The sequence below is a fragment of the Haliotis cracherodii genome, unplaced genomic scaffold (assembly GCF_022045235.1).
Source record: "Haliotis cracherodii isolate W230 unplaced genomic scaffold, xgHalCrac1.p SCAF_25, whole genome shotgun sequence".
In the NCBI taxonomy this organism is placed as follows: Eukaryota; Metazoa; Mollusca; class Gastropoda; order Lepetellida; family Haliotidae; genus Haliotis; species Haliotis cracherodii.
The window spans coordinates 1,759,991-1,787,538 of record NW_027266281.1 but is presented as its reverse complement, the minus strand read 5'-3'; the positions used below and the strand labels follow the sequence as shown (position 1 = coordinate 1,787,538).

General features: G+C 42.0%; 1 protein-coding gene across 1 annotated transcript in view; it reads right to left on the bottom strand.

Moving 5' to 3' along the window:
* Positions 1–26,582, bottom strand: part of LOC139472600 (nematocyst expressed protein 4-like) — an 85,946-nt gene extending 59,364 nt beyond the window's left edge. The window contains exon 1 of the mRNA XM_071255062.1: positions 26,530–26,582. Within this exon, the coding sequence (XP_071111163.1) occupies positions 26,530–26,582 (53 nt within the window). The remainder of the gene's footprint in view (positions 1–26,529) is intronic.
* Between the last annotated feature and the right edge of the window lie 966 nt (positions 26,583–27,548).

The window sequence follows — 27,548 nt, the reverse complement described above, 5'->3', positions numbered from 1 at the left end:
TGCACATTTTACGCACAGGATATGGTATCAATCTAACAAACTCAATAAATCTTGAAAATTAGACAAGATCATGCGATAAAGGAAGATTTGTAACGTCAGGAAAATGAATTGTGTCTGCAAATTGCCTACTCTCGAGAAAGTAAAACGGCCAAGTGTATAGGTTAACGTGAACTTTGGCTTTGGTAAATGGCGCCCTGAAATACTTCTAAAGGCGAATACAGACTAAATCTCCGAACGCTGCAATCAGTTTACATTGAAAGGCCACACTGTACATGGACTCTAAGATATTACAGTTTAAGGTCGAAATCCCACCACAGACATGCTATTCTTGGAAGGTCATTGTGGTGATCCGCGATGTAATCCCGAAACTGTTAATATGGTGGAGTGCATCTTGACGAGACTAGAGATCGGGTGCTGAAAGGGAACCATGTCAATCTGTGTACAAACAATATCTGCAGCTTCAATCAAACACAGTAATGTTTGACCTCATGTCTGAGATGTTGGGAATTTATCTCTATTTAGACATGGCTATTTTTAGAGGTCATTCCTGCAGAAGGTTTTTATCGATTTTGTTATTATCAATAGTTTCATATTGTAGTCATGTCACAGGTAGTAGAGTGTGGTTTGACGGGTCCAGATGCGCTGTGTATACCGCGCCGTGATATATGCATACTTACTCCGCACGTACCTGCTTGATGAATGGCATCGATCAGATGGACAAACGAATTATATGAATGTGTACATGTTTAACAACATTTACACCAGCAAGTATTCATATTAACATATAAAAGTTTGTCGCCAATTCCTAGGTCAACCAAGGGGGCACGGGTGGCCCAGTCGTCTGAGGCGCCGCGATTCGCTATGCTGAGTTGCGTCCTTGGACATGCCAGAAACCTATGATTATGGGTTCGAATTCCGGGTTTCAAGGTTTGTCAGCAGCATACCCGTGCTCGGGGGTTTCACCGAAGTGGTAAACGTCTGAGACCTGCACCACTTCGGACTTTCCTCTCACATCAAGCTGAAACGCTGTGATATAACTAGAATGTTAAAAGCGGCGTTAAACCAAACTCACTCCTAGGCCTACCAACAGCGACAATGGGATGCCGCCGCAACTCATTCGGGCAGGGAGTTTATTTGAGCTGTGGCTGTTCCAGGTACATCACAGCGTATCGGTTGTCGCAATTCGTACCCATTGCCTCTTGGTGGAACCGTCGGACAGAAATGTAGGAAGGACGATATGAGAAGAAGACCCTTTTAACTATGAGGCTACACGACCACGTACATTATGATCCTTTAGATACACATTTTAAATGACAAATGACATTAACGTTATTTTACTAACAATGTTTTCTCAGCTTATGCTTTTCTAGAATAAACAGCACACCAAGCTGAGGTATTCCTATCGTCACACATTACAAGCTGATGAAATTAAAGCTTATTTAGGAAATTAGTATATTAGAATGGCAAACATGTTTTTCAAAGAAAGGTTATTATAAATACGTACACGTTAACGGAAAATGATAGTAAAATAAGGAACATATCTGTGTCTTGGATTCGGCTCCACAAATTCCAGAGCATATTAATGGTGTTGGGTCCAAAGGAGAAGGACGGAACTATATATTGCCCGTGGACATCAATTATCAATTGTTCAATGGATGTACATGCACGTGTGTTTGACGTATATGTGTTTATTCATCACGCAACGCAGGTCATATGCCCAGGATAGAACACCATCACCTTAAGTGAGGAAATATAGCAGTAAAGTAGAGATTAGCTTCATGACATTGCCTGATATACCCAATGATAGTTACTTGATTACGGTCTTATGTTCAGAAACATGTCAATTTCACCTAGGAAAAGATAACAGGACCGCTGAACACACAGGAGACACATGTCAATTTCACCTAGGAAAAGATAACAGGACCGCTGAACACACAGGAGACACATGTCAATTTCACCTAGGAAAAGATGACAGGACCGCTGAACACACAGGAGACACATGTCAATTTCACCTAGGAAAAGATAACAGGACCGCTGAACACACAGGAGACACATGTCAATTTCACCTAGGAAAAGATAACAGGACCGCTGAACACACAGGAGACACATGTCAATTTCACCGAGGAAAAAGATGACAGGACCGCTGAACACACAGGAGACACGTGTTAATTTCACCTAGGAAAAGATGACAGGACCGCTGAACACACAGGAGACACATGTCAATTTCACCTAGGAAAAAGATGACAGGACCGCTGAACACACAGGAGACACGTGTTAATTTCACCGAGGAAAAAGATGACAGGACCGCTGAACACACAGGAGACACATGTCAATTTCACCTAGGAAAAAGATGACAGGACCGCTGAACACACAGGAGACACGTGTTAATTTCACCTAGGAAAAAGATGACAGGACCGCTGAACACACAGGAGATACGTGTCAATTTCACCTGGGAAAAGATAACAGGACCGCTGAACACACAGGAGACACGTGTTAATTTCACCTAGGAAAAGGATAACAGGACCGCTGAACACACAGGAGATACGTGTCAATTTCACCTAGGAAAAAGATAACAGGACCGCTGAACACGTGGGAAACACATGTTAACTTCACCTCGGACAAAAGACATTAGGGTCGCTAAACACATGAAAAACACACGTTAACTTCACCTAGGAAAAAGACATTAGGGTCGCTGAACACGTTGGAGACACATGTTAACTTCACCTCGAAAAATGCATTAGGGTCACTGAACACGTTTGAGAGACATGTTAACTTCACCTAGAAAAATGCATTAGGGTCGCTGAACACGTTGGAGAGACATGTTAACTTCAGCTAGCAAAAAGCATAAGACGTCGCTGAACACGTTGGAGACACATGTTAACGTCACCTAGAAAAATGCTTTAGGGTCACTGAACACGTTGAAGAGACATGTTACCTTCACCTAGAAAAAATGCTTTAGGGTCACTGAACACGTTGAAGAGACATGTTACCTTCACCTAGAAAAATGCTTTAGGGTCACTGAACACGTTGAAGAGACATGTTACCTTCACCTAGAAAAATGCTTTAGGGTCACTGAACACGTTGGAGAGACAAGTTACCTTCACCTAGAAAAATGCTTTAGGGTCACTGAACACGTTGAAGAGACATGTTACCTTCACCTAGAAAAAATGCTTTAGGGTCACTGAACACGTTGAAGAGACATGTTACCTTCACCTAGAAAAATGCTTTAGGGTCACTGAACACGTTGAAGAGACATGTTACCTTCACCTAGAAAAATGCTTTAGGGTCACTGAACACGTTGAAGAGACATGTTACCTTCACCTAGAAAAATGCTTTAGGGTCACTGAACACGTTGAAGAGACATGTTACCTTCACCTAGAAAAATGCTTTAGGGTCACTGAACACGTTGAAGAGACATGTTACCTTCACCTAGAAAAATGCTTTAGGGTCACTGTACACGTTGAAGAGACATGTTACCTTCACCTAGAAAAATGCTTTAGGGTCACTGAACACGTTGAAGAGACATGTTACCTTCACCTAGAAAAATGCTTTAGGGTCACTGAACACGTTGAAGAGACATGTTACCTTCACCTAGAAAAATGCTTTAGGGTCACTGAACACGTTGAAGAGACATGTTACCTTCACCTAGAAAAATGCTTTAGGGTCACTGAACACGTTGAAGAGACATGTTACCTTCACCTAGAAAAATGCTTTAGGGTCACTGAACACGTTGAAGAGACATGTTACCTTCACCTAGGACAAAAGACAGTAGGGTCGCTGAGCACGTTGGAGACACATGTTAACTTCACCTAGGACAAAAGACAGTAGGGTCGCTGAACACGTTGGAGACACATGTTAACTTCACCTAGGACAAAAGACAGTAGGGTCGCTGAACACGTTGGAGACACATGTTAACTTCACCTAGGACAAAAGACAGTAGGGTCGCTGAACACGTTGGAGACACATGTTAACTTCACCTAGGACAAAAGACAGTAGGGTCGCTGAACACGTTGGAGACACATGTTAACTTCACCTAGGACAAAAGACAGTAGGGTCGCTGAGCACGTTGGAGACACATGTTAACTTCACCTAGGACAAAAGACAGTAGGGTCGCTGAACACGTTGGAGACACATGTTAACTTCACCTAGGACAAAAGACAGTAGGGTCGCTGAGCACGTTGGAGACACATGTTAACTTCACCTAGGACAAAAGACAGTAGGGTCGCTGAACACGTTGGAGACACATGTTAACTTCACCTAGGACAAAAGACAGTAGGGTCACTGAACACGTTGGAGACACATGTTAACTTCACCTAGGACAAAAGACAGTAGGGTCGCTGAGCACGTTGGAGACACATGTTAACTTCACCTAGGACAAAAGACAGTAGGGTCGCTGAACACGTTGGAGACACATGTTAACTTCACCTAGGACAAAAGACAGTAGGGTCGCTGAACACGTTGGAAACACATGTTAACTTCACCTCGGACAAAAGACAGTAGGGTCGCTGAACACGTTGGAAACACATGTTAACTTCACCTCGGACAAAAGACAGTAGGGTCGCTGAGCACGTTGGAGACACATGTTAACTTCACCTAGGACAAAAGACAGTAGGGTTGCTGAACACGTTGGAGACACATGTTAACTTCACCTAGGACAAAAGACAGTAGGGTCGCTGAACACGTTGGAGACACATGTTAACTTCACCTAGGACAAAAGACAGTAGGGTCGCTGAGCACGTTGGAGACACATGTTAACTTCACCTAGGACAAAAGACAGTAGGGTCACTGAACACGTTGAAGAGACATGTTAACTTCACCTAGGACAAAAGACAGTAGGGTCGCTGAGCACGTTGGAGACACATGTTAACTTCACCTAGGACAAAAGACAGTAGGGTCGCTGAACACGTTGGAGACACATGTTAACTTCACCTAGGACAAAAGACAGTAGGGTCGCTGAGCACGTTGGAGACACATGTTAACTTCACCTAGGACAAAAGACAGTAGGGTCGCTGAACACGTTGGAGACACATGTTAACTTCACCTAGGACAAAAGACAGTAGGGTCGCTGAACACGTTGGAGACACATGTTAACTTCACCTAGGACAAAAGACAGTAGGGTCGCTGAACACGTTGGAGACACATGTTAACTTCACCTAGGACAAAAGACAGTAGGGTCGCTGAACACGTTGGAGACACATGTTAACTTCACCTAGGACAAAAGACAGTAGGGTCGCTGAACACGTTGGAGACACATGTTAACTTCACCTAGGACAAAAGACAGTAGGGTCGCTGAACACGTTGGAGACACATGTTACCTTCACCTAGGACAAAAGACAGTAGGGTCGCTGAACACGTTGGAGACACATGTTAACTTCACCTAGGACAAAAGACAGTAGGGTCACTGAACACGTTGGAGACACATGTTAACTTCACCTAGGACAAAAGACAGTAGGGTCACTGAACACGTTGAAGAGACATGTTACCTTCACCTAGGACAAAAGACAGTAGGGTCGCTGAACACGTTGGAGACACATGTTAACTTCACCTAGGACAAAAGACAGTAGGGTCGCTGAACACGTTGGAGACACATGTTAACTTCACCTAGGACAAAAGACAGTAGGGTCGCTGAACACGTTGGAGACACATGTTAACTTCACCTAGGACAAAAGACAGTAGGGTCGCTGAACACGTTGGAGACACATGTTAACTTCACCTAGGACAAAAGACAGTAGGGTTGCTGAACACGTTGGAGACACATGTTACCTTCACCTAGGACAAAAGACAGTAGGGTCGCTGAACACGTTGGAGACACATGTTAACTTCACCTAGGACAAAAGACAGTAGGGTCGCTGAACACGTTGGAGACACATGTTAACTTCACCTAGGACAAAAGACAGTAGGGTCGCTGAACACGTTGGAGACACATGTTAACTTCACCTAGGACAAAAGACAGTAGGGTCGCTGAACACGTTGGAGACACATGTTAACTTCACCTAGGACAAAAGACAGTAGGGTCGCTGAGCACGTTGGAGACACATGTTAACTTCACCTAGGACAAAAGACAGTAGGGTCGCTGAACACGTTGGAGACACATGTTAACTTCACCTAGGACAAAAGACAGTAGGGTCGCTGAACACGTTGGAGACACATGTTAACTTCACCTAGGACAAAAGACAGTAGGGTCGCTGAACACGTTGGAGACACATGTTAACTTCACCTAGGACAAAAGACAGTAGGGTCGCTGAGCACGTTGGAGACACATGTTAACTTCACCTAGGACAAAAGACAGTAGGGTCGCTGAACACGTTGGAGACACATGTTAACTTCACCTAGGACAAAAGACAGTAGGGTCGCTGAACACGTTGGAGACACATGTTAACTTCACCTAGGACAAAAGACAGTAGGGTCGCTGAACACGTTGGAGACACATGTTAACTTCACCTAGGACAAAAGACAGTAGGGTCGCTGAGCACGTTGGAGACACATGTTAACTTCACCTAGGACAAAAGACAGTAGGGTCGCTGAACACGTTGGAGACACATGTTAACTTCACCTAGGACAAAAGACAGTAGGGTCGCTGAACACGTTGGAGACACATGTTAACTTCACCTAGGACAAAAGACAGTAGGGTCGCTGAGCACGTTGGAGACACATGTTAACTTCACCTAGGACAAAAGACAGTAGGGTCGCTGAACACGTTGGAGACACATGTTAACTTCACCTAGGACAAAAGACAGTAGGGTCGCTGAACACGTTGGAGACACATGTTAACTTCACCTAGGACAAAAGACAGTAGGGTCGCTGAACACGTTGGAGACACATGTTAACTTCACCTAGGACAAAAGACAGTAGGGTCGCTGAACACGTTGGAGACACATGTTAACTTCACCTAGGACAAAAGACAGTAGGGTCGCTGAGCACGTTGGAGACACATGTTAACTTCACCTAGGACAAAAGACAGTAGGGTCGCTGAACACGTTGGAGACACATGTTAACTTCACCTAGGACAAAAGACAGTAGGGTCGCTGAGCACGTTGGAGACACATGTTAACTTCACCTAGGACAAAAGACAGTAGGGTCGCTGAACACGTTGGAGACACATGTTAACTTCACCTAGGACAAAAGACAGTAGGGTCGCTGAACACGTTGGAGACACATGTTAACTTCACCTAGGACAAAAGACAGTAGGGTCGCTGAGCACGTTGGAGACACATGTTAACTTCACCTAGGACAAAAGACAGTAGGGTCGCTGAGCACGTTGGAGACACATGTTAACTTCACCTAGGACAAAAGACAGTAGGGTCGCTGAACACGTTGGAGACACATGTTAACTTCACCTAGGACAAAAGACAGTAGGGTCGCTGAGCACGTTGGAGACACATGTTAACTTCACCTAGGACAAAAGACAGTAGGGTCGCTGAACACGTTGGAGACACATGTTAACTTCACCTAGGACAAAAGACAGTAGGGTCGCTGAACACGTTGGAGACACATGTTAACTTCACCTAGGACAAAAGACAGTAGGGTCGCTGAGCACGTTGGAGACACATGTTAACTTCACCTAGGACAAAAGACAGTAGGGTCGCTGAGCACGTTGGAGACACATGTTAACTTCACCTAGGACAAAAGACAGTAGGGTCGCTGAGCACGTTGGAGACACATGTTAACTTCACCTAGGACAAAAGACAGTAGGGTCGCTGAACACGTTGGAGACACATGTTAACTTCACCTAGGACAAAAGACAGTAGGGTCGCTGAGCACGTTGGAGACACATGTTAACTTCACCTCGGACAAAAGACAGTAGGGTCGCTGAACACGTTGGAGACACATGTTAACTTCACCTAGGACAAAAGACAGTAGGGTCGCTGAACACGTTGGAAACACATGTTAACTTCACCTCGGACAAAAGACAGTAGGGTCGCTGAACACGTTGGAAACACATGTTAACTTCACCTCGCACAAAAGACAGTAGGGTCGCTGAACACGTTGGAAACACATGTTAACTTCACCTCGGACAAAAGACAGTAGGGTCGCTGAACACGTTGGAAACACATGTTAACTTCACCTCGGACAAAAGACAGTAGGGTCGCTGAGCACGTTGGAAACACATGTTAACTTCACCTCGGACAAAAGACAGTAGGGTCGCTGAACACGTTGGAGACACATGTTAACTTCACCTAGGACAAAAGACAGTAGGGTCGCTGAGTACGTTGGAGACACATGTTAACTTCACCTCGGACAAAAGACAGTAGGGTCGCTGAGCACGTTGGAGACACATGTTAACTTCACCTAGGACAAAAGACAGTAGGGTCGCTGAACACGTTGGAGACACATGTTAACTTCACCTAGGACAAAAGACAGTAGGGTCGCTGAACACGTTGGAGACACATGTTAACTTCACCTAGGACAAAAGACAGTAGGGTCGCTGAGTACGTTGGAGACACATGTTAACTTCACCTCGGACAAAAGACAGTAGGGTCGCTGAACACGTTGGAGACACATGTTAACTTCACCTAGGACAAAAGACAGTAGGGTCGCTGAGCACGTTGGAGACACATGTTAACTTCACCTAGGACAAAAGACAGTAGGGTCGCTGAACACGTTGGAGACACATGTTAACTTCACCTAGGACAAAAGACAGTAGGGTCGCTGAACACGTTGGAGACACATGTTAACTTCACCTAGGACAAAAGACAGTAGGGTCGCTGAGTACGTTGGAGACACATGTTAACTTCACCTCGGACAAAAGACAGTAGGGTCGCTGAACACGTTGGAGACACATGTTAACTTCACCTCGGACAAAAGACAGTAGGGTCGCTGAACACGTTGGAGACACATGTTAACTTCACCTAGGACAAAAGACAGTAGGGTCGCTGAACACGTTGGAGACACATGTTAACTTCACCTAGGACAAAAGACAGTAGGGTCGCTGAGTACGTTGGAGACACATGTTAACTTCACCTCGGACAAAAGACAGTAGGGTCGCTGAACACGTTGGAGACACATGTTAACTTCACCTAGGACAAAAGACAGTAGGGTCGCTGAGCACGTTGGAGACACATGTTAACTTCACCTAGGACAAAAGACAGTAGGGTCGCTGAGCACGTTGGAGACACATGTTTACTTCGCCTAGGACAAAAGACTTTAGGGTCGCTGAGTACGTTGGAGACACATGTTAACTTCACCTCGGACAAAAGACAGTAGGGTCGCTGAACACGTTGGAAACACATGTTAACTTCGCCTAGGACAAAAGACAGTAGGGTCACTGAGCACGTTGGAAACACATGTTAACTTCACCTAGGACAAAAGACAGTAGGGTCGCTGAACACGTTGGAGACACATGTTAACTTCACCTAGGACAAAAGACAGTAGGGTCGCTGAGTACGTTGGAGACACATGTTAACTTCACCTAGGACAAAAGACAGTAGGGTCGCTGAACACGTTGGAAACACATGTTAACTTCACCTAGGACAAAAGACAGTAGGGTCGCTGAGTACGTTGGAGACACATGTTAACTTCACCTAGGACAAAAGACAGTAGGGTCGCTGAGCACGTTGGAGACACATGTTAACTTCGCCTAGGACAAAAGACAGTAGGGTCGCTGAACACGTTGGAGACACATGTTAACTTCACCTCGGACAAAAGACAGTAGGGTCGCTGAACACGTTGGAGACACATGTTAACTTCACCTAGGACAAAAGACAGTAGGGTCGCTGAACACGTTGGAGACACATGTTAACTTCACCTAGGACAAAAGACAGTAGGGTCGCTGAGCACGTTGGAGACACATGTTAACTTCACCTAGGACAAAAGACAGTAGGGTCGCTGAACACGTTGGAGACACATGTTAACTTCACCTAGGACAAAAGACAGTAGGGTCGCTGAACACGTTGGAGACACATGTTAACTTCACCTAGGACAAAAGACAGTAGGGTCGCTGAGTACGTTGGAGACACATGTTAACTTCACCTAGGACAAAAGACAGTAGGGTCGCTGAACACGTTGGAGACACATGTAAACTTCACCTCGGACAAAAGACAGTAGGGTCGCTGAGCACGTTGGAGACACATGTTAACTTCACCTAGGACAAAAGACAGTAGGGTCGCTGAGCACGTTGGAGACACATGTTTACTTCACCTAGGACAAAAGACAGTAGGGTCGCTGAACACGTTGGAAACACATGTTTACTTCACCTAGGACAAAAGACAGTAGGGTCGCTGAGTACGTTGGAGACACATGTTAACTTCACCTAGGACAAAAGACAGTAGGGTCGCTGAGTACGTTGGAGACACATGTAAACTTCACCTCGGACAAAAGACAGTAGGGTCGCTGAGCACGTTGGAGACACATGTTAACTTCACCTAGGACAAAAGACAGTAGGGTCGCTGAGCACGTTGGAGACACATGTTTACTTCACCTAGGACAAAAGACAGTAGGGTCGCTGAACACGTTGGAAACACATGTTTACTTCACCTAGGACAAAAGACAGTAGGGTCGCTGAGCACGTTGGAGACACATGTTAACTTCACCTAGAAAAGTGCATTAGGGTCGCTGAACATATGGGACACATGTTAACTTCACCTATGAAAAATGCATTAGGGTCGCTGAACACGTTGGAGACACATGTTAACTTCACCTAGAAAAATAAATTAGGGTCGCTGAACACATGGGACACATGTTAACTTCACCTAGAAAAATACATTAGGGTCGCTGAACAAATGGGCGACACATGTTAACTTCACCTAGGAAAAAGACTTTAGGGTCACTGAACACATGGGACACACATGTTAATTCTCCTAGGAAATTTCGTAGAAAGAGCATGCTCGATTGTACTCCTAAAAATGTGAAATGTAGCCCCAACGACTGGAGCTGCTGGAATATTGCTCGATAAAGGGAAAGATGACTACTGTAAACTGTCTTGTCATACAGTTTTGTGGATGTCTTATTGCTTCTCTGAAACATGTTACTTGATGCATATGGTAAAGCGATATGGCTTGTCACTTTGCTCTTTTATTGCTCCTCTTCATGTATTGATATTAACACTAACACCAGATAACGTCTGAACATTTCGCTCTGGTCGGCACATATTAATGAATAAGGTCTACTAGGAATCATGTACTAGAATAATATATCACAATATGCATGGATTATTTACACCTTGTGGACATATTACGCAGAGCAATACATATTCCCTTGGTAGACTTTTATCAGGGATCAGATATTGTATATTTCTTAGGTCGATATAAATCAAGGGTAATATATATTCGCTTTATCAAAATATGCAAAATGAATATGACATAACCGTTTTTATATTCATAACGAACCTCTGCTACAATCAGAGTGGATTCGTAGGGTTGCGACTATATCATGAACATGTGTTTATGAATCACTATCAAATAGTGAAACCCTTGACCATGTTAGTCACAGCTTTAGGTTAGTTGCATATGATGGGAGGATTGGCACTATTGGTCAAAACAGCCAAGCTCGCAATCGAGAGGACACTCCATAAGAACAGTAGTGTAGATGTAAGACAGGATATTTATGTTGCCCTTATATATGTTGTAAAGGGTGTACGAGGCCAAGACATCCACGCATTGGAGGAAGATAACGGGTTGGCTTTTGCCATGTGTTCTTCTGAAGGTATATTGTCGTCACATTGGTCTGTCATCTGACACAAAGATCAATCGTGACTTTGAACATCACAAGAACGGTCTCAGGGCGCTGAGAGCTACGACAACATGTCTTTGAGCTAACACCGTTGCACGAATCATTGTATAGTCTTGCGGAGTCTTTTGTCACTCTGAAACTTTATGCAGAGATTAATATGAAAAGAGACGAGACGGTCTCACTCGTCTCCTTTATATAAATCAGTGGAAGTCAATTGCTATTTCATGGTTATTTAACGATATCAGATCATCGATATATCTCAAGCTGGTGGTTAACGTCTTTGCCAAATTATCTTGTTTTGTTTTTTCTAATCCGATTCATATGCATATAGAAACAGGCCAGGATCGCCATTTTCTAGAACACATGGTTTCATAACAGATTTTCGGTGATCATTTATATAAAACTATTTATTCTGTTTTCATAAATATTCGATACTTACTATTGTCGGATTCTTGTTTTGTACATGCTCGTGTCACCGATCATGTGTCATCAATTCTTATATCGTTTCCAACTTCGTTCGTGAGGTGAGGTGAAATGGTGTTTAACGTTGCGTCCAAGATTATTGCACTTATATAGCAACATGCATGCACGTGTGTTTGTGTGGCTGCTTGTACTAGTCCGGACTGATGCCGATTTGTAGTGCTAGCACACTGAGATACCATGCCGCAGTTTAACATGAATACCCCACTCAGACACAGCATACTGACTCAGAGACGATCAGGGGTTTTAGCCCCTTAATGCTGAGCACCAGACATGATAACAGGTACAATCTTTGAACGTCTTTTGGCATGACGCAGGACGGGGATCCAACCCCGGGCCTTCCGCTCTCCGGGCGGACGCTCTACCACTAGAGCTCGGAGGCGGTCTCAACTTCGTTCATAAGATCATCACTCACAATATCATCATCGATGTTAGTATTTGCATTGTGGATGATAACGAAGTTAATATAATCTTTGCCTCGCAAAGTGCACGTGTGCCCTGTAAAGTGTTTGATTGTAATCGGAGGAATGTTTTCCTAGATCTTTTCTTGTATTATTGTGCCGGACACGTCAATAACGGAAATTGTGTAATCTTATGAATTTCACATTTCAATTAGAGATTTTCCCTAAGGTTTCACTGGAGCTTTCTAATTGTCACTTTTCACGCATTGTTGATTGTTAATGTTCCCAAGTGATATGTTTTAATGCTATTCACCATAAGCGATACAGACGTTTCAATCACATTTGGACAAAGAACATCATTGACAAAAACTAAATGGTTGAAATCTCTTGAAAGGTATAATTGCCTTCATTGTGCAGGTGGATACAACTCTTTGATGGTCGATATTCCCTGGAGATCAGTATATTTGACATGTGTTGTTTGTTCGAACGTGGTGCATATTGGCCCGTTTTGTGTATTTGACATGATGAGTATTGACACGTGATGTAAATTGTGTTATTCAATGTCATTTTCACACTTCCAAGGCCGATTTGATAAATGCTGAAGTACTGGATTAGGCGTCTGATCGGAGAGCGGAAAGGTCGTTGGTTCGATCCTCTAGATCCTCACGTCATATCAAAAGACGTTAAACGATGTTACTTGATGTTAACCTGCCTGGCGCTCGGCATTAATGACTTAAAACAAGGTCTGGCCGTCCCTATTTTCTGTGTCTGAGTGGAGAATCCATTTTCCTTCATGTCGATTCCCAAATTGAAATAATATATGAACCCAGAAATCTGTAGGTGAAAGAACTTCTGTAAACTTCTACACATTGCCCACACCAGTCCAGCGGTAGTCAAGAACAAGACGGAATAGTCCATAGTCCACGATATACTAGAAGTTTACACGCCACACTTGCATCTAAATATAGTAAGTTCCTGACGACTGCTTACATTAAATAGTGCTACATTCCTAACACTAATCGCTACCCAAACTAAACGCAATGAGCGTCTTCCGAATCTCAACAGAAACGTTGAAATGCAGTTACGATCATTGTTTAACAATAAAATACACTGGCACAGTGTTAAACTGTGGCCTGGTATCGATGTGACCGGTATGTGACTGGGCTATTACAAGCAGTCACACACACACGTACATGCATTCGAAATGTTGATTCTAACTGACAGAATTTTGGTAATCTAACAGCAAGTATATATTTTACCAGAGAAAGGAAATCCTCTTACACTATGAGGATTGATTGCAGGTAAAAACTACTAATGAAAAGGTCGGAACAACAGTCAGCACTGGTGGTTTCGATCACAGGAAACAAACAAGCAAGAATCCTCATCATGTATCATTCCCAACCATCAGTCAGATATTATACTAGTGCATGTCGCATGATGCTAATGTATCACCCAATTATACGAACAGATGCGGATCGAACGGATGACAATGGTGCCTGATGACCCGGATTGGAATCCCATGATGCAACGTTTACGTGCAGTCCGACGTAATCTTAAAGTTTGACCCTATATTTTACAAAGATTTTTTGACACATCAGTGACAAAAATGATATCCAATGCAATTCCCTAATTTGACTTGTACCACATGTTCTCAAATTTGTTCGGGTGAACAATTGACTTGCCTCTGCGTGTGTTTGTGACGGATGCCGCCCGTCGGGCAGGATACACTCGCCTTTTCGCGAACACCTGGTATCATTACTATTTAATAGTGATTCATAAAACATGCCCATGATATACAATCGACTCCGAGATCTGCGTCCAAATCAAGCGTGAAATTCTGTTCGAAATTGCGTTAGACCAACTTACTGTTTAGTATCACGGAAGTACTTTGACATAGTAATGCGTCTGTTGTTCTGGTGCAAGGGCGGTTGTAAATGAAGATGAACAACCTTTTCAAAGCGACTCAACAGACACGAATGTTTATAAGATAACTGTGCTCGCAGAAGTTTCAATCTCTTTTCAATCTTATTGTATGAGATTACCCAATTCACAAGGGCATCGCAAGACGTCATGGATCAACGTTTCCAAAATGAAGTGGCATAAACTGATGTTTATCAAAACTTATAAGTCGATTTTTGACAAGATCAAAGGCCGCTAGATGACTCTTCGCTGTCTTGTATATACAAACTGAACATTAAGATTTGAGATACAAAGGACTCCCCCCCCCACAATCACACACACAATGCCAAAGAAACTGTTAAATAAGTTAGATCCACAAAACTACACTTCAACTTTTAATAGTTATCTTTCCCCTTATGTCCAGCAATATTCCAGCAACACCAGCCTTTGTGTCTACATTTCACAACTTTGAGATACAATCGAGCACGCCATTTCTACAAAGATTTCACAGAGCGTCATAAAACGCATCATAAATGATGGTGTGATAGCTAATATACAAAATTAGCTGAAGACGTCATAACCTCTAATGTGAATTTTGAGGTCATCATTACATCGTTTGCTTCAAGAAAAAAATGCTTTGTCTCTGCTCAAACAAAACCGTTGATGACAGAGACAAAGCAGGCGTGTGTCTCATCTGGTGTCAAGGCACAGTTGTAGGAATTAATTCAATCTAGCTCGAAAACGCTCTCGCTTTAAGACAAAGACCACGCTCAAACTGACACTTACCTTGCTATCCAAATGCTTCGTGTAACAAAAGAAATGAATTTAAATGTCAAATAAATGTCTCATGTTATGCCAGGTGTCTAAAGAATTACACATTGATCAGCAAACAGACATGTGAGTAAACAAACACCCCGCGCATTGTTGACATTGTGAATATATCAGAAAAGCACAACCCTTCGTTCTCATGTGGCTTGCAAGCAAGTACCAAGACATTGAAAACTGGATATTGAGATCACTAGACATTCCTGTCAAAGCAAAACATTATGCAGTAAACTACGGTTATAACAAAGACGCTTCTAACGAATTGACAGATATAACGAACTTATTTTTTAGTCCCCACCATTTGTTGTATATGTAATACACTTGTATATGTAACAAAGGTTAGCAACACCCAACTCTTCAGCATTGTTTGAAAACGAGCAAAATGTCAGAAACAGACTAATGCACTGACTTCAGGGAGAGAACATATCGCACCAACACACCAAGTTACGCTGATTTTTAGTGACATCTTCATTTACACGTGCATTGCACATGATTTTATTCACATCGGGACTCCCGTGAATCTCGTCAAATGAATCGCTATAAAACCTCGATGAAACGTTAGCGGCACTCATTGTTGAAAGGAAAACACTGGACGCTACACGATTTAAAGTAGGGGTCGACGCAGAGGAATGCCTCAAAATGCCAGACATGAAGCCATTGGCATGTTAAGGGCAGGGATGAGCTTGAGACAAGTTGGGAGACACTTTAATGTGCTTTACATCACCATTTCCCGTCTACAGACACGTGTTGCACAGACTGGGACCGTGAAAGATCGAGCCCGCAGCGGTAGACCGCGGAAGATCGCTATATTGTGACGTCATCACGACGTAATAGACTAAACAGTGCACCAGAACTTGCTCAGGCACTTCATCGCGCAACTGGAACACGTGTACATGCACAGCCTGTCCTTAATCGCCTCCATTCAGCCGCTTTGCAGGCTCGACGTCCACTTCGACGCATCCCCTTAACGCCACGTCACATCCAAGACCGAGTCGCATGGACACGGATCCACCAAAGATGGCGCCACGCACAATGGAGACAAGTGTTATTCACAGATGAATCCCGCTTCTGCCTTCGGTTTATGGATGGAAGAGCCCGCGTATGGCGACGACGCTGAGAGAGATTTGACCCTAATAACGTCATTCAACACGATCGATATGGTGGAGGAAGTGTAATGGTTTGGTTAGGAATCCATTTGGGTGGGAAAGCAGACCTCATTGTGCTGAACAACACTCTGACTGCCCAACGGTACTGCGATCAGGTGATAACGCCAGTGGTTCTACCGTTCATGAGAGCTCACCCTGGACACATCTTCCATTAAGACAATGCACGCCCCCCACACAGCTCGACTGACTCAGAATCTGTTGCAACAACACAACGTTGACGTCCTCGATTGGCAGGCTAGATCTCCAGATCTTGCTCCCATTGAACACGCCTGGGATATCCTTGGGACACGTTTAAGAAGGAACCATCCTAACGTCAACAACATTCGTGACCTTGGCCTTGCCCTCCAACAAGCATGGGCAACCATCACTCTTGGTGAGGTCAGGAAGCTCATTAGAGGAATGCGTAAACGTTGTGTGGTGGTACAACAGGTCGGTGGACGTCACACTCGCTGCTGAGGGATAGTAACAGTCATGTGTGAAAATGGTCAACAAGCACCCATGTGACTTTTCCCAATCTCTCCTATTGCTGCCACAACTGTGTCGAACATTCATGAATGTCACATTGAACAACACAATGGTCAAGATAATAAAAAAAAACCATTTCTCTGTTGAGTTTTCTTATTTAGTGTATTTAAATACGGTGTTGCTAAACTTTTGTTACTGAGTGTAATTTTGTATTTGTTCGTTATAACTGTAGTTTCCTGTATTGGGAATAAAGGGCCAATAATTCTGTTGATGTTATAATTTTACCAATTAAAAGAAACCTTGCCATTTCTAACCCATTCAAGGAAGAAATCGTCAAGAACAATAATATCACAAAATATGATTATTTCTCCAAGAGATAAACCTGACTACGAGGGCTGGTCAACCAGTTCGGAGCCTAACAAACAAAACCAAGAATTGTGAAATTGTGTTTTTAATTTTGTTTTTTCAACATTATCTTCCTTCTTTTCAGAACAATTCTCATATCCAAAGTGAAGAAGTTTTTAGGAGCCACACTGAAAAAAACCATTCACGACACATTTGAGGTCGTCGTTGTCGCCATATCCCTTTCCACGAAGGTGTTCTTTGAAGTTAGGAAACAGGTGGAAATCACTAGGTGCCAGACCTGGCGAGTATGGCGGGTGGGGAAGCTATTCGAGCTCGCATTGTCGTACAGCAGCCTTTGCAAGTCCAGATATATGAGTAGAGGCATTGTCATAAAGTAGTAGAACTCCAGCAGTCAGCATTCCTCGACGCTTTTCTTTGGCAGAATATCTCAGGCGTTGAAGCAAATCAGCATTGTAAGCACGAGTAATCATCTTTTGACTTTCAAAGTTATCAACAAGGATTACACCCTTTGCATCTCAGAATACAGTGGCTATAATGTTCTTCACTGATCTTGAAGACTTGAATGTGTTGATGTGGACCCCTATCACGTTCAACTGGCTGTCACTAATTTACAAAAGGCCCCACCAGATCAAATACACTTGCTATAACCTATTCAAACAATGTACGATATTGACTTTGTTGTGCCCAACAATCGAACATTAGTTAGGCTTAGAACGTTTTGACCAGGCCTCGTATTTCTACTCTTTCTGGTCAATTTTACATACGCTTCTCTTATTTTATTTCCTAAATATCGTCTTACCCATGATATTTTAGGCCAGTTCTACAATTGATTCTCTATGTACAGATTAATATAAGAAAAATAGCATACACTATAACATACACCCGTCTTGATATAACTGGAATACTGTTAAAAGCGGCGATAAACAAAACTCACTCTCTCACTTTATCTGTGTCCATCATCAATAAATGTATGATATTGATATTGATGGTGAATATGTCATCAATGGCATACATTGCCTGTACCACTGGTCAAAATGGGAAAAACTATAATAGGTACAAAGGCAATTTTCATGCCAATATGTAATTTGTAGCAATTCTGACGGCAAGTTCTTCCCAAACGGCAACCAGCTACAAGTATGGATGTCCGTTCTGCCATCTTCCGCATGAACCAGTAGATACACAATTTCCTGCCATGACTACATAGCTACAATTTCAAACTAATGATTCATTTCATCTACTGATATATATTATTATGTTCAAGATGCATGTTCTGCATGTTAAGATTTGCAGTCAAAATACACAATATAGATATTTTTAATCTTTAGTTGTGTCATACATATAACGTAATTTTTAACATATTCGAATGGCATTGATGACAGGTCAATACTTTAATAAATCAAAGCAACTGCCTCAAAATAAAGATTCTGATACAGTTGTATCAAACTGGAAATAAATAGGTCGACTTATCCGAGATTCGACACGTACGACTCAATTTTGCACCATCTGCACCAGTCATTAGAAAACAGAAAGCAGCCATACCATATCGCGAATGTTATCATGTAAGCAGCATCTTTTTAAATATGAACTTAAACAGAATATAATGTCATATCTAAATTTTATTCACCAGAAGCACATTCAAAAGCTCCAAAGGTGTCGAGACATGTATAGCGTTAAATCTAGTTTACTCGAATTAATAGGGACCAAACGGAATATGTGAAGTTTGAGAGGAGCAGAGTTCGACTTAAAACCAATTATAAGAACCCTTAAATTACGTCGTCTCAAAGCATCGAGATAATGGATTTCAAGGTTCCGTGGTTTCGAAGTATACACTGTTCTTTGAGTTTCTTTATACTTTATTTTAGTAACAGGGGCGATTCCAACCTTCATACAAAGATAGACTCACGAACTCTCCGGAAATATTCAATCAAATTAGTTTGGAAACAAAGAATGCTTAAATCCATATTGGAGGAATGAGACCCTGCTATGGACCGGACAAATGTGCCATACAATGTACGTCGCAATATAGTTCAATCAAGATACGACACCAGACAAAGCTAGATGTCGGCAACTAGCCACGGTTATTGTGTTAATTTGGGAAAATTGGTCTCGGCCGGAAATGTCATTATTACAACGTAGCATAGAGGTCCAGACAGGAGACATTGCAGACCTAGAACGTCTACTTTCTGTAAGAAACACAGATCACATCAGCTATGTTATTTTCAGCAGGACTAGATGTATGCGCTCTGCACTACAGGTTTAGAGGAACATGCAGTTTGAGGCCGCTTTTAGCCATCGATCTATCGCGGCGTAGGACGTTTCATTCCAAGAGAAGAGAAGATTCGAACCCAGACTTTTAACCTGACAAGCGAACATTGTGACCACTATGACGTCCAATTATCCCCTCATTTTTACCCACACTCGGACAAAACCCTTCAATGTTTATGACATTAACGTCGGAGCTCATGACCCAAAATAACGAAAACACTTCACTGGTTATTTGACGCCCATAAAACACGTGTGCCATTAAATGGAAGACATGCTAGAGACTGGGTAGGTGGGGTGATATTGGGTTTAACGCCGCGTCCTAGATTATTACACTTATAAAGTGACGTGCATGCTATGAGTGTGTGTGTGTGTGTGTGTGTGTGTGTGTGTGTGTGTGTGTGTGTGTGTGTGTGTGTGTGTGTGTGTGTGTGCAGCTCCTTGTACTAGCCCGGTCTGATGCCGATTATATAGTGAGTGAGTGAGTGAGTGAGTGAGTGAGTGAGTGAGTGAGTGAGTGAGTGTGGTTTTACGCCGCTTTTAGCAATATTCCAGCAATATCACGGCGCGGGACACCACAAATGGGCTTCACATATTGTACCCATGTCTGGAATCGAACCCGAGCCTTTGGCGTGACGAGCGAACGCTTTAATAGCTAGGCTACCCGACCGCCCCTTATAGCGTTAGCCTATTGAGATACCCATGTACCATGCCGCAGCTCAACATGAGTTCCTACTCAGACACAGTTTATTGACTCCCAGCCGACCAGTCCTTGTTTTAGCCCCTTAATGCCGAGGGTCCGACAAAAGGTCTTTGAACATCTTTTGGTATGACACGGACGGGGATCGAACCGCTCTCTGTGCAGACGCTCTGCCTCTAGACCACAGAGGCAGTCAGAGAGTAATGAGGCATCTTTAAGTATTTGAAAGGCATTTAGAAGTGATACACATAAGGAAGAGAATCTATGGATTTCAACTTCTATATTATGAGGAAAACAACGTTTCGGTGTATATTCTAAGCAATGGACACTTCACTTATCACTGATTAGTAAAAGAAAATGGGCAAACGGTAGCCTGGGGTAATTAACTATAATGTGTCTTCAATGAGACAGTGTTGCCAGACACTTTTTACGCTATAAATATGATCCTCAAACCCTCAAAAGTACATTCATTAAGTGTGTCGTCATCTCGCATTTACAGCTTTACAGCTTTTCAGGTACTTTACGAGGTCAAAATATGTACATTGTCTAAAATGCATGAAAAATGTGTGTGTTGAAATGACGACAACACAACAACGATCATTTTCGCAAAAAAGACAAAACAACAAAAGATTAAGTCAATGTTGACAAATTTTGCTTGGTTTTGTCAGGAGTCACGCAACAATATCCCTTCATGGATGACAAAGTCTTCTGATGTGTTGGTGTTTCTGAAACAAACCAGACGATAAATAAAACATTAGAGTAGAAACATTTTTTTATTGGGTATCAAAGAAAACTAAAATGAGTTTTATGGAGGTGTCGATTTTCCAAAAACCACGTGTCTTGATTTGCGATTGAGAACAATTGGCTTCAATTTGTATTGAACCTTGTTTTACAACCAATTTAATTACGTCAATAACACGGTATTGTCTTGTAATACCGCGACACATTATAAATGAAATTTAGTTGATAGAAATAACGGATAAGAGATTAACGACCTTTTCTCATCAATAAATTCAACCCAGGATTAGACGTGATTGGATTTGTTAGCTTGTCAGAGCCATACAAGTGGGTGAACGTCCACGATCTGTAGCACCTTTGACTTTCTTCCCACATTAAGCTCCTACGCCTTGACTAAACTGACATACTGTTTACTGTTTGAACACATTTAAACTGAACTCTTTTGAATTTCAAACGTCTCTCCACCAAAAAAACAACAAAAAAAAACAACAAAAAAACCCCGACAAGTCTTTGTTAATAAGAGAACAAAGAGTCTGTATCAGGCGAATACCCATGCTGATAAAACAGCTCTCAGGTTTTTGTCGAAGATCTTTTGACGCAACAACATAATTGTTTTCCTTTTCCTTTCAAGAAAAAAAAGGTGGAATGGACAAAACTGAAGAAGCAATCAATGCAAGGGTCAAAGAACTGTGAAACATGTTTTCAAGATTACTACTCAGACATAGTTGAAATAAGTCAGTACCGATTGTAGTCAGTGATGTTACATGTGTTTCAATACATGGCGGAACAGTTCATGGAACGCTCTCTCTGTGTCGTGATCATATCCTGTTCACGAACCCCAGAGGCTAATCTATAGCTCCATGTGACCCAAAGTCTTGTCAGGTCCAGACTCAATTATTTACAGGCAGTCGTGATATTGGTAGATTTCTGCTTACTCTGGTGTTAAACCACATTCACTGAGTCACATCTCGCTATGTTAATATCTGGTATTCCTGTGAAGCTGTCACTGCCAGTGTATTCGGATCAGGGATGTTAGGAGGGATATTCTAGTATTGATGTTTTGCTTGCTTGTTTGTTTGTTAAACGCCACGCTAAGCAATATTCCAGCTATATGTCGGCGGTCTGTAAACAATCGAGTCTGAACCAGGCAATCCAGTGATTGATATCAAGGCAATTAGGATGCGATGACATGCTTCAACCAAGTCAGCGAGTCTGGCCACCCAATCCCGTTAATCGTCTCTTACGACAAGCATAGTCGCCTTTTACGGCAAGCATGGGTAGCTGAAGACCTATTCCAACACGGATCGTCACGGGAGAGTCTGGGAGTAATCAAAGACGGGAGTCTTTGGCACTCTGGGAAATGAATCGGCACTGCAAGTCAGGAATGAAACCCTTCTTGTAGTCTCTTGGCAGGAACATTGGCAGGTTATTTCTTCTGTCACACACTGCCTGGATCCATCGATCCACAGAGTTAGCATGTGCGGTGTTTCTGTTGACTGATTAAAACTTAACTTGACGGAACGTTTAAAATAAAATGCTGATATCTTTCAAATATGCTTTTTGAGTATTGATGCGAGATTTTTCATTCGAATGGTAATGTTTGTTACGTAAAAGATGATAACAAACAATTTGTGTAGGAAACCATTTCTTGATGCAGGCAGAAACTGGCACCATCATCAATCAGCGAAGTGCCACATTTGTGAAACCCGCCCATTTCTAATATCTCCAACCTTGATATTGCTGGAATATTACTAAAATTGGTGTCAAACCATGTTCACGCACTCTCTTCGCGTGAGACCCACGTGAAAGGATATTGACACATCGAGAATCATAACCAAAACGAATCTAGGATTCAAACCTTCAATCGAAGTAAAGTAAAGATAAGCAGTGCAGACTTGAATCCCCTATTCGTACCATAATAGTTTGGTTTCATCAGTTGACTCGTGTGCAGAGCCTTGTCTGCCCACAACATGCATATATGCTGGCGGATGCTACCAAAGTGGTATAAGCTTAAGGCCAGAATAACATTTGGGCCACAAAACACAGCTGACATGCCGTGATGTTACAGACACACTGTTTATAATTCACTCACTGACACACAAAAAACAAATAACAAACAAACATTCGAGTGAGTGAGTGAACTGAGTTTAACGCTGCTTTGAACAGTATTCTAGTTAATCACAGTGTTTATGCTTAATTTGTGAGGAAAGCTCGAAGTGATGCAGGTCTCAGACGTTAACACTTTGGTGAAACCCAGGAACACGGGTATGGTGCTGACAAACCTAGATCGGGTCGAAACGGGATTCGAACCTACAATCATAGGTTCATGGCATGCCCAAGGGACGCAACTCTGCACAGCGAATCGCGGCGTGGTAGTGGAAGTGTATTAACACGTATATTAGCTCTCGGGAGACTTCGGCAGCACCACAAGTCACCACCACGCCGAATCTCTGTAACCTCTGTAATAGGTTGTAATAATTACATTTCCGTCCCAGACGAATTTGCCTAAATTAACACAACGACCTTATAGCAAGTTGGCTGCACTAGCCAATATCTGATCTGCATGCATCGTTTGTCAGTAGCAACGTGTTGGTTAAGATAACACGCTTCAACGCCCAGATTCAAATAACAAAGCTCGCCCTGAAGCTGATCCAAACATATAACTTTGTTGCAAGCGAACCTGGTTTGACTGTACACACTGGCGGCTAATTGTCAAACGCTTGCACCAGATTGGATTAGGATACGCAGGTCCCAATAGACGCTAATACAACAGTCTCACCGGAGGGACAAGGCGACTGAATCTCTTGTCTGTTTTGTACAAGATTGGTTTACCATTGTACGAGTGTTTTCATCATGCTTGGCAATATCTATTGAAGTCTGCTCCAAAGAATACATTATTAGATAAGAATTTCCCATTGCGGTGTTTGGTCGTTCAGAGGGTTATTCAGAGTATAAATCATGATTGAGTCGGTATGGACCAAAAGCCTTGTTCTAAATCCTTCCCCAGCCATAAATATCGATCACCCAACTGTCCCCCAGCAGGGGAAGGATAAACATTCGACCTTCTCCTTAGTTGTTGGATACAAGGTAGAATAAATCCTATATTTATGTGGTAATTAGTTATTTGGAATTTTAAATTCAAATATCATGAACCCCGTTGGGATATAAAGTCAGAATTGGTCGCCCATATCACCATCTGTCTTTATGAAACTAAAAAAGGGACCAGTGACCTCTTGAGCAAAGCAATTGTAGGCTGCAATCTTTGTCTATATTAAGGTATGGTTATTGTAACAACTGTCGTGCTTAAACCCCATTGGCCCCGTGGGGATTCCAGGACAAACCACAGGTCCCCAACAACCTATGCTGGTTTTAAAAGGCGACCAAAATATATTGGGTGGTCAGGCACGGAGATTGTTGATGGCGCGTCATCATACCTCGACGATGTGGATTAATGCACAAATATCGATCACTGGAGTGTCAGGTTCAGACTGTTTATTTACAAGCTTTCCTATAGCTGGAGTATTCATGTGTGCAGCGTTACATCAACAGTCGACAACACAAAAAACAGTTGTGTTGTGCAAATGGGCCGAGGCTATTACCTGCCTGGCTAAGAGGTACAGTACCTCAGTCTTGTCGATCGGTGCTCGGTTCGAAACCATCGGTTTGTCTGTTTCAGATTCCGTTAATACTAAAAGGCATACAGAAGCATCACACTTATGAACACAAAGAGGTCTTTACCTCTGCGTTATTCGAACCTGCAACCTCTGGTCGTATAGTCCATCACGCTACAACATGTGCTATGGTCACAGGTGTCAATGTTCCCAGTCACCATCAGCTTGGTGTATTTGTACATTGTTTTGTTAATATTGTACCAATTTAGTTGTAAGTGCTGGGGGTATGTGTTATTCAAGTGCGTGTAAGTCTGATTTGCACATTTAATTTCAATACACATTATACATCTCATTCATATTTGTATTAAGTCCTGATGATATACACTTTATGTAAACCTGTTTAAACGTGTTAGGTCTCTAAACATGTTGAAATTGTAAACTGAAATAGGATACCTATTCTCTTCAATGCTGCCACGAGCAATGTACCAGACAGGAAAGGGAATTCGCTGTCAACTAACCAGGTCGCTCTTACTGACAATGTTAGAAGAATTTAGTAGGATTTTTCTCAGTGCGTGCGTGCGTGCGTGTGTGCGTGCGTGCGTTTCACATGAATACCCCACTCAATCAGTTTCAATCAGTTTATTCATAAATAACTGTAAGGCCACAGGCCCATAGTACAGAATACATGACAATGTAGAAGCTGTTAGGAATGTTACAAGGATTCATTTCTTAATAACATGGCATGATATATAAAGAGAGAGAGAGATTTTGTATAGCCGTTTTGCTCACATGTGAAATTAAAGAGATAAACTTGTATTTATTTGGATGTACATAGTATTTCTGTTCAATATATTTTTTCCTTAAATTGTCATATTTACAACATACAAGTAGAAAATGAAATTCATCTTCGACAACATTTAAAGAACATTGTTTACATAATCTTAAACATTTGGGTATTTTGTTGTGCCTGCCAACTTCAACCATTAACCTGTGTGAGCTGCATCTAAATTGTGTTAATGATATTCTGCATTTTCTTATATTTACATCAGTTAAATATTTTTCTGCGCATATTTGCATTTTAAAATATCTATAATATTCACATTTGCTAGAAACATCTACAGTAGAAACATCTACCCCACTCAGACACAACATACTGACTCTGGACTTTTTGCCCTTAATGCCGAGCCCCAGACATGGTAACAAGTACAATCTTTTAACGTCTTTTGGCATGACGCGGACGGGGATTCAACCCCGGGCCTTCCGCTCTCCGGGCGGACGTTCTACGAGACCACGGAGGCGGTCTCAACTTCGTTCGTAATATCATCACTCATAAGATCATCATCGACGTTAGTATTTGCTTGGGAATAAACACGAAGCTAATATAATCTTTGCGTAGCAATGTGCACGTCTGCCCTGTAAATTGTTTGATTGTAATCGGAGGAATGTTTTCCAATATCTGTTCTTGTATTATTGTGCCGGACACGTCAATAACGGAAATGGTGTAATTTTATGAATTTCACATTTCAATTAGAGATTTCCCCAAGGTTTCACTGGAGCTTTCTAACTGTCACTTTTCACGCATTGCTGATTGTTATTGTTCCCAAGTGATATGCTTTAATGCTATTCACCATAAGCGATAACTTTAGATACGGAAGTTTCAATCACATTTGGACAAAGAACATCATTGACAAAATCTAAACGGTTGAAATCTCTGGAAAGGTATAATTGCCTTCATTGTGCAGGGGGATAGCAATGTTTGATGGTCGATATTCCCTGGAGATCAGTATATTGGACATGTGTTGTTTGTTCAAACGTGGTACATATTGGCACGTTTTGTGTATTTGACATGATGAGTATTGACACGTGTTGTATATGGGCCCACGGTAAGTGTTGACTCGTGTTGTAGATTGTGTTATTCAATGTCATTTTCACACAAACACCTTACTCACCGGAGTACTGGATTGGGCGTCTGACTGGAGAGCGGAAAGGTCGTTGGTTCCATCCTCTAGTTCCTCAGTACGTACCCAAACACGTTAAACTATGTAACTTGTTGTTAACCTGCCTGGCGCTCGGCATTAATGACTTAAAACAAGGTCTAGTCCATTGTATTGTGTACGTTTTTAATTTTTCGTTCAAAAAATTTGGAGATTTGCATCTGTATATATTTTTACATACTATAGAGCCTACTCAACATAAAAACCAATGTTTCCAATTTTTGGGGTCCATAGTTTGCGAATAAATGACGCTCAAACTTGACCACTTGATGCCAGGGTAAATGACAGCAATAATGACTAGTTGTAGGTAAATATTATGAAAATGAGTTATCTCCCCTTGTGACATTGACCTTTCAAGTCAACATGGCTGAAACAACTCTGACAAGAAGAGTTTTTCCATCATCAAGGAAGGCTTATCATCAACCAAGACCCGCTGAAATTCATTTAAATAGGTAAGTGAATATTTATAGAATATTATGACGCGTGCTATCTATGTTGGTTCATTGATAATTATTGAGAAATTGAATGGCAATGATTTCTTCATAATAACATGACTGACAACATAGGCTTGATCTGTTTCAGTAAAAGTATATTGCAACCATTTGCTACATGTTAAACTTAACTAGAAATGCTTCCTAGCGTATATTCAGTTTCAGGAAATTTCAATTTTAGTGTAAACTATCCTATTTAGCTCAAGTTATGCTACATAAAAGTTATATGATGTCTGATACCTTGGGGCCCGTTTAGGGATTCAGTATAATTATTTTTGTTAAATATTGCAATTATTCTTGTTTCTTAAATTTTTCATAGATAATTTATATACTTTTACGTAGCATGCCTATCTTTTAAACGTACATGTAAAAAATTTATATGCGTGCATTAAAAACAATTTTCAATACATCCTTAAAAGGGCCCCACTGCAATGCTCTGTGCATGTCACACATTGTTGTGTCCAGACAACTAATTACTTTTGC